This window comes from Priapulus caudatus, unplaced genomic scaffold, assembly GCF_000485595.1.
Source record: "Priapulus caudatus unplaced genomic scaffold, Priapulus_caudatus-5.0.1 Scaffold819, whole genome shotgun sequence".
In the NCBI taxonomy this organism is placed as follows: Eukaryota; Metazoa; Priapulida; class Priapulimorpha; order Priapulimorphida; family Priapulidae; genus Priapulus; species Priapulus caudatus.
Window position 1 is genome coordinate 82,463 of NW_014577880.1, and position 8,528 is coordinate 90,990.

General features: G+C 43.0%; 1 protein-coding gene across 3 annotated transcripts in view; it reads left to right on the forward strand.

Annotated features, from left to right (window-relative positions):
* The window catches only part of LOC106813753, a 9,100-nt gene extending 1,534 nt beyond the window's left edge, over positions 1 to 7,566 (forward strand). The window contains exons 2-12 of one of the 3 annotated variants that reach the window (XM_014817973.1): positions 717 to 785; positions 1,846 to 2,047; positions 2,682 to 2,785; positions 3,498 to 3,626; positions 4,062 to 4,187; positions 4,481 to 4,551; positions 5,183 to 5,281; positions 5,570 to 5,643; positions 5,784 to 5,938; positions 6,595 to 6,681; positions 7,064 to 7,566. In XM_014817973.1, coding sequence (XP_014673459.1) covers positions 717 to 785; positions 1,846 to 2,047; positions 2,682 to 2,785; positions 3,498 to 3,626; positions 4,062 to 4,187; positions 4,481 to 4,551; positions 5,183 to 5,281; positions 5,570 to 5,643; positions 5,784 to 5,938; positions 6,595 to 6,681; positions 7,064 to 7,186 — 1,239 coding nt within the window. In that variant the 3' untranslated portion in view covers positions 7,187 to 7,566. The remainder of the gene's footprint in view (positions 1 to 716; positions 786 to 1,845; positions 2,048 to 2,681; positions 2,786 to 3,497; positions 3,627 to 4,061; positions 4,188 to 4,480; positions 4,552 to 5,182; positions 5,282 to 5,569; positions 5,644 to 5,783; positions 5,939 to 6,594; positions 6,682 to 7,063) is intronic. The other 2 variants (XM_014817975.1, XM_014817974.1) reach the window with 2 other exon arrangements.
* Positions 7,567 to 8,528: the final 962 nt, after the last annotated feature.

Consider the following 8,528-nt stretch of genomic DNA (forward strand, 5'->3'; position numbering starts at 1 on the left):
GTAAGATGGAGGTAGGGGGAAGGAGGGGGAGGAGGAGGAAGTGGAGAAGGTGATAGAGATCGAATAAAGAAGGTCATGGAGGAGGAGGAGGAGGAGGAGAGGAGGAGGAGGAGGAGGAGGAGGGGAGACGGTGTTGGAGTAGGCGATGGAGGAGGAGTAGGAGGGGGATAGTTGAATTATTCACATTATCAGGAGTAGATAACTCCATATGTGTTTATTCTCTGTTTATTCCTGATTTGAGATGCTATAGCCATTAATACTGGTTGCAATTTGCTGTCTTGTACAACTATATCTGACCAAGGTAAGTTACCATTGAATCAATGCATTGCATTAGCTACAGTGCATACAGCAAGTTTCAGCTAGTAGTAGTAGACAATAGAATAAACAATGCTGACTGCAACGTGCAGTTAAACAGGTAGTTTTTGTGAATATGCCGCGTTTTTTTGCATATTAATATTTGCATATTATTCTCAGTTTTTACTACCTCTGTCCCAAGTGCCTGTGGGACAGAAGGTGGTTTTGTTCAATTTTACTTGATCCTTTTAAACTCTGTCCAGTTTTGCATTTATTCATTTGTTTATGATGCATTGTTCACATTGTTGCATGACAGTCGTTTTTTGTATTGGTGTATTATTTAAACCAGAATCCCAGGTTAAAGGAAAGGAGTGTATATGCACAGGTGGTCTACTGTTATGTCTATATATACTTTTCTTCAGGCACTGGAAGCAAGATCTACCAGTGATGGAAATACAGCGACTGGGCATGTGTCACGGAATGTGTTTCAGGTGAGAAACTATATACTTTGCAGTGTCTTTGTGGGACACCTTAAAATAATCAAGAGCCCATTAACCCCAGAGCGTACAACGCTGAAATAGGAAAACCATGGTGTCGTTTCGGCAAAATTAATAAAGTTTACCTACCTTATTTTGATACTTCTCTACCGGAATATTATGCAGGAGTCGTAGCTAGCCAATATAAGATCAACCTCTTGTCTCTACGATGTTCCTATGCTGAGATATAAAGCGATAAAAATCGAGTACTTCTAGGTAATCCTAGCGCCATATGACCCAGTAACACGCCTCTCACGCGTTTAGTGACTGCATAGATATATACAACGTGCTAACCATGTGTTGTATTACCATGTGTTGTATATATCTATGCAGTCACTAAACGCGCGAGAGGCGTGTTACTGGGTGATATGGCGCTAGGATTACCTAGAAGTACTCGATTTTTATCGCTTTATATCTCGGCATAGGAAAATCGTAAAGACAAGCGGTTGATCTTATATTGGCTAGCTATGACACCTGCATAATATTCCGGTAAAGAAGTATCAGAATAAGGTAGGTATACTTTATTAATTTTGCTGAAACGACACCATGGTTTTCCTATTTCAGCGTTGTACGCTCTGGGGTTAATGGGCTCTTGACATAATGTTACATGATCCAATGCACTTCTGAACATGTAACGAGTATACAGATTTAACATTTTCTTATAGATTCAAGTATCTATATTTAGATTCATGCTAGCATATCAGACTATCTCTACTAGTGTAGCGCTTCACTGTGAAAGGGGTTGCAATATTATTGGCGAGCAATTTGGGTGACAAAAATAGAGCCAATAAAATACTAGGCAGCATTTCGTCTTCCGAATTGCTACGGAATTGTCACGTGAGCTGGCGAATTGTAATTCTAGCTAGTTTATTTCTCTCGTCAAGTGACTGTCTCATCTAGTATCTCTTAAACAAATGTAATTCTTGCAATATGTTTTTTCATAGGCATAAAACTTGTTTTGCTTTGCGATTTTAATTGGTAGTGAATCACAAGTTTGCGCGCTTGCATTTTCCAGGAGTTCTTCAGCCATCCTTCGCACGCCGACTTCGGTAGGTTGCTGTTTGACAGCTTTCAGCGATCACAGGGGGCGCTGTCGTCAGACGTGATGTCGCGAAACACATACGAGGTGGCAGCGAATCGTGCGAGAGAGCTGATGACCTTCCACAACTATTACTTCACACTGTTCGCCGATGGCAAGGAGACACTCGGCATTGTGGGTATATACTGTCCGCTTGTTATTGACCTGCTGCCAGTTATTTTAGGTGTAGCTATAGCTGTAAGTTTAAAGGCAGAGCGGGTGAATCTCGGCGTGTGATGTTGGTTTGTGTCGGCATGAATTAGTTGGGAGTTGTTGATTCTACTCCCAGTACAGATGAGACCAGGATCTACTCAGGATTGAAGAGATCGTAGTGTGCAATAAAACCAATGGTTTTGGGGAAATCGCCTAACCAATGAGAAAATCTCACTCTAACCAATGTCATGAAATGGAGTATGCTAAAGTTCTCAAAATTATGTTTCTTCTCAAGACGGGTAAAATATTGTATGTAGATTGGTAATAAATATTATCATATAGTATGCCACCCTACAACATCCCATGTTGTACTAGTTGTACGATTGTGTTTGTATGTAATATCAGCTATAGGTGTTGGATATGTGGTAACCGAAAATTACATCAAAAATCTCAGTTATTTCTCATATAATGTCAGTAATGTTAGAAGTTGTGTGGTGGTTTTATATTCCAGTAGGTTCCATTAGTTTCCGTGAGCTACTGGTAAAAAATTACGGGAGAATAACACCAGTAGTTCTGGAACTATGTGGCAAGGTATTGATTTTTATCGTCTTTGTTGGCAGAGCTCTCGGCCATGTTGGAGGCTTGCTTTGTAATCACAATCTTTAAAGTGGATCGGGTTACGGAGGAAGAGCAGAATGTGATTGCTTCACTCGTGAAGTCTGCCGTAGGTATACCGTACAGCAGGGGTAGAAATTAACTTTTGAACAAGGGAGTCCAACGGACTCCCTGCCCTCAAAAAGAGGGAGTCCACAGCAAAATGAGGGAGTCCGCAGTCTGAAGTTCACAACTAAATATATTAACAATAACGCATGTGCTTATTTTGAGGATTCCTGCAGTTGCACGTCCGCCAAATTTTCTTTGGACATTTGCTGAAAAAATACGGCAATTCCGCAAGGCCGTGCGCTGGAACGAACTATAGTTAGTATAGCAGAATTTTCAGGGAGTCGCACAGACTCCTGCATATGTCAAATCAGGGAGTCCAGCAGTAAATCGGGGAGCATTTGACTCCGGAATCGTGCTAATTTCGCACCCTGGTACAGTGAAAACACCGACTGTAAAAAACCATGTGTGGATTTTCAACCAGTTTATCTAACTATAATTGCATGGAGAGAATTAGCCCTGAGAGTAGCACAAAATTCTCTCACTTTGTCATTTGTCAGTATCCTCTGCAGTGTTTAAAAATGTGACAGACATATAAAGGTAATTTGAGGATAATTTAAAACTGTTAAATTTCACATTATCTCTCATGCACTGCAATTTGTTAGAATAGTTGTCACGATTAGGTAATCGTTGTCTTTGGAGCACCTAAATTCACGCGTGCATGACAGACAGTGGGAAGTACTGACGCGAGGTCTTGCTTGTGTTTGCCTGTGCAGATGGGGACGTCTTCTGGCATTGGCATATCGGAATTCGATGGCTGGGCCAGCGAATGTTGCCTGCGGTTGTTTGATGGTGTGCACGCGTGGTTGCTGCGTAGACTCATGGATGCGACGTGGAACGGACTGGTGAGTGTAGGTTTCTTGTCGCCGGCTCCACGTCGCCACTTTAAAAGTGCTGGTAATAATAGCAGGAGTAAATAATCACGAAGTGGTTATTTCACTTTGTGTAAATAATCACAAAATGGTTATTTACTCCTGATAATAGCAATGCTGTTTGTGTCCTTCCGAATTAAAAAAATGTTTACTTAAAATACAAATTCGAATAACGTTTTACATTAACTAACGCTTTCGCTTGATTAGAAATGTAATGAAAATAGGAAATAGATAAAAATAATTGAAAAGGAGAAAATAGATAAGAATTTGTGATGGCCTTAGGATGAGGACCGTATTCCGGTGAGAAAATTTCTACATCCAAGGTGAAAAAAACGTCTTTTCGGAAATTTCCATCATTAACAAAGCGAGGCACAAAACCAAGTTCTTGTCATCTGTGGTCTATTTCAGGCAGAAATTCAGTTGGAGAGCCGATCGAGTCATCTGATAAATGCAGCTATGCTGTGGCTGTGTTCCACATTCCTCCCATCCTGCTTTTGTAATGGGCAGGTGCCAGGTGGCGCCACGCTACATCATGTGAGCATTTCATCCATCTGTGCTCTGTGCCTTGTCGTTTAGCTTGCTGTAAGAAAGTTGGATGTGAATTATGAAGTCGCGAGAAATGACATGCATCATGTAAAATAACAGCTTGGATGGCACTCAAAGTGTTGATTTAACTTTCAAGATCACTCAATTTTAAAGTTCAAGATGGCTTGTACAATTGAAGTGGTGCCATGAAACTCTAACGGACATCAATCGTAAAAGCAGTTGTGAACTTTTAACTGAAATGCTGAGCGTTCATCAGTGAATAATGTCTGCGAACGCTCTAGGTGGCGCTACCGAGTCTTCCAGAGTGGACTCTTCTATACGACAGCAGTGATCAAGGACTGAGCTTGAACAGGTGGGTCACCATCACATTAACTGTATGACAGCCAGGATCTATTCTAATTTGGTGATGGCTTCCACAGGGGGTTTTCATAGAGGTCAGGCGCGGATTTAAGCCGATTTGCACAGGTTTCCAGAAACCGGCCACAGGCCTCAAAATTCACCAGAATGCACCAAATACAGCCTAATTAAAAAAAAATTCCCGGTGGGGCATGCCCCCGGACCCCCCTAGCTGCAGAAGAACATATGGAAACTGGTCACGCAAACCCTCTGAATCTGCCCCTGGAGGTGAGGGATGTTTAAGTTTTGTGGGGTCTGTTATGTGGAACTGGTGTCATCTCATGCTTTACTTGGAACATATTCGTTAGTGCTTGCATGTAACTGGGTATATTATGATATTAATAATAATTTATTAATAATTATAATATAGAGGTTTAGTGCTAAAGGTGGAAATGGTAATTAAGACTAATATAGCCAAGAACAACAATATCAATGAAGTTTTCATCATATTTAATTCATCATGTTAGAAAGAAGAACAGAGAGAGAGACGGATAGACAGCCAGATAGACTGAGAAATAAAGAACAGGGAAGAGGCGAGGGAAAGATCGAGAATATGGTTTTCAGAGATGTATTTGACCATTTTCCAGGTTTGAACATAACTGTTTCAAGTATCAAAGCCCCACTGTGATGCTTGTGTCTCTGTCAGACGACTTTAGCTTCTGTGTTGCAACGGATGAGGAATGGAGGTAAATTTCTAGCTACATACCATGTAAAAGTACAAGTCGCAGATTGAATACTGTATACGCTGTATATTTCGCGGTGGTTTAATTTTTGCGAATGCGTCCCCTGCTGCGAAAATAACAACACGCAAATAATTCATACCGAATAATTCATAATTCACTGACCGCGAAATTAACCACTTGCGAAATTGCCCATCAACTCTGAATTCGCGAAAATATCTGTACGCGAAAAATATGGTGTATACAGTAGTTGAATGGGCAGCTAGTTCTAATTCTGGCAGTGTTTGGTTGCAGGGAGAGTGTGCAGCGGTGGGGCAGCATCAATACGATAGTCACACAGATCTCACCCAAGCTCAGACACTTCGAAGGTGAGTTGAACAATAGTCACATCGCCACACCCTTAATTATAGCCACCCCGTTGCAAAACGCCTTCCTTGCCTCGCCGTTCGGTTGATGTCAATACAGCTCGTGTTGCCAACCAAGCGAACTCGGTTTACTTCTAACACAGGTGGCGCTTCGACACTGTACCTGAATCAGAAGACGAGAGGGCTTCCGCTAGGGATTCAGATAGGGAGCAATCCAAAGCTTCCGATCCTCTCTATAGATAAGGGCATGGCCACCGCTACTCACGCACATGTCGCTAGAACTCTCTATCGCATCGAGGTTTGTTTATTTTGTGTTTTGATCAGTCGCTCCATCTTGTCGTCATCCAATCGCAGTCACCATGTGAAGTGTAGTTTACTTTATTAGATTTAGCTTGGGCAGTGTAGAAAGAGATTTCAGTGAATATTGAAGGAACTACTCTGTGATGGATGGGTTAACATTCTTTTAGAGTGTAAGCTTTGACTAATTGCTGCTAGACTTATAAATTATTTATCACTGAACCTACTGGCTGCTAGATTTTCTGAGTGCTTTGAAATTCCTTCAACACTCTTTGCTCTTGTTTTCTCTGTGCCTGTAATTCTCTGTGAATTTGATTGTGCTCCACTTACACACCTTACGAGCCATACCTACATATACATGTACAGGTACATATTATACACATACAAATACACGTACACATACACATATACATGTACATTTATATACAGTCGTACATACTATATATACTATAAGATAGTGTAGTCAAATGTGTGATAGGGAACTTTTCTCAGTTAGAATGCTGACCAGAATGGTCCACAAAGGACACTTTCCCTTACAAGTGATGCTGATTTACCAGTGCAATTGTACTGTTTTCAAGAATTCTCATTGTGGTAAGACACTCAATTGATGCTGTCCAGTCATACTGCTTTTGCACCTGATGCTCCCATGATTTGCAGGTGTGGGGATGTGGCACGGAGGCAGATAAATCTGCACAGACGACGCACAGACAGTGGGAAGCACAGCAAGCCCAGAAGGAGAGAAAGGTGGCATGATGCAATATTCTTCTCCCTTTAACAAGTTTGACTGTTACCACCGTGTTGGCTTACCTCACCATTAGCTACACCTACGTACACCTAGCTACACCTCTCTATACATAGTTACACTTAGCTATACCTAGACCTATCTCTTTGAACTCCTTCATGGGCGCTGGGCATTCCCCACTTGATAGCTAGGGTAACTACGCATATCTATTATGTACTTCGATCGATATCGATTGATGCTGTTCGGTGGAATGCGGCAAATGTGCGCGGGGCCTGTTCCCTACCCCGGCGCCCCCTAGGTGGTACTCTACAGCGCCCCCTAGTTGGCATTCTACAGCGCCCCCTAGCTGGCAGTATCTACAGCGCACGTGTTTTGTTCGAACAGGTGAAGTTGCCGGGACACTGGGACGAGGACAACCCAGACATGGCCTTGTTGGAGATGGCAGGAGTTAAGGTGCATCACTCGGAGCGAGGCGACGTGCGTGCCGCACCGCGCGGCGCCCCCTAGTGGACGCCGGAGTTAAGGTGCATCACTCGGAGCGAGGCGTCGTATGCGCTGCAGCGCCCCCTAGTGGATTCCGGCGCTCAGGTGCATCCCTCGGAGCTAGGCGACGTGCGCACTGGACAACGCGGCGCCCCCTAGTGTATGCCAGGACGGTGCATCTACGTTTACTCACAGCAACGAGGGTTACCACTTTCAGGTAGGTCACTCATAGGTGGCGCCACTCGGCTGTTATAGCTGTTAACCCCTATAGAGGGTTCCGCGAATTTTCAAATTACCCACAATGCAATGCCGCCGGCCATAACGGTTTCAGAAACCAGTTCAGGCATGGTACAAGTGCATTGAGCAACGCACCTCTGCTCATTTTATTCCCCTATTAAGCAAATCCATCACAACGCCGCTCTCCTGCGGTGTTGTCAACTGCAGCAATCGGTATCAGAGAGAGCCACACAGCATTATTAGGCTGCCTAGCGTGATCACAACACAAGGTAAAGTGACGAGAGACCAGGCGGACCACAGACGCTTGGAGCATTTTCAATAAAAAAGCAATGCTGAATAAACACGAAATGTATTTACTATCAATGTCTTAATGTTTCTCTACTCTCTTTCGCCTAGTATTGCCGATAATTACCTGTAAATCCCGGTCAAATGCTTCTCTGCAAAACACAGGTGCACGGCACACGCCGCTACACATTTACACTTATATACATATATTGCCGGCATCCATGTAGTAGGCAGCTGTTTGAGTGGGGGTGGTGATTTCTCTTGCATGTGCAGCATACTGTACATAAAATAGCACCGAGGCAACGTGAACAGAATTCACCAAGCCCGGCTTTACAATTACAGTGTGCTGGACTGATGGCCTGTCCCATATTCTCTCAGTCGTGACCCTCAATGCCAACAGATAGAGAGATGGTAAATCAGAGACTGGGACGTGGCAGTAAACACGTGCCGTCAGATAAACGTAAGATGGGAGCTCTAAGACGTTCACAATGATAGATGTAGACTGATTACAGCTACTCAACCCACCGCAGACAATCGATCGTAAGCAATCCAGGGCTTTTGTGGTTCTGAAAAGTCCTTGAGAGTATACATGGTCTCGGCTAGAACACGTTATAGGTAGTCATCACAGAGATCCAAATAAGGCCTAAAACAAAATATAATGTGTGGTTACCGTTTCATTCCCGAAAGAAAAATAAGGGAAGGTCCGGTCGGTGAAAACATTTTTATTTTACTTGAAAAATTGTATTTACGGAAACCATGTCCGAAGTGGTTACGTGTTGTGTCTTGTTAAATGAGGCATCAACACAGGTATAATTCAGTATCGTAGGTTTATTAATCTCATCTT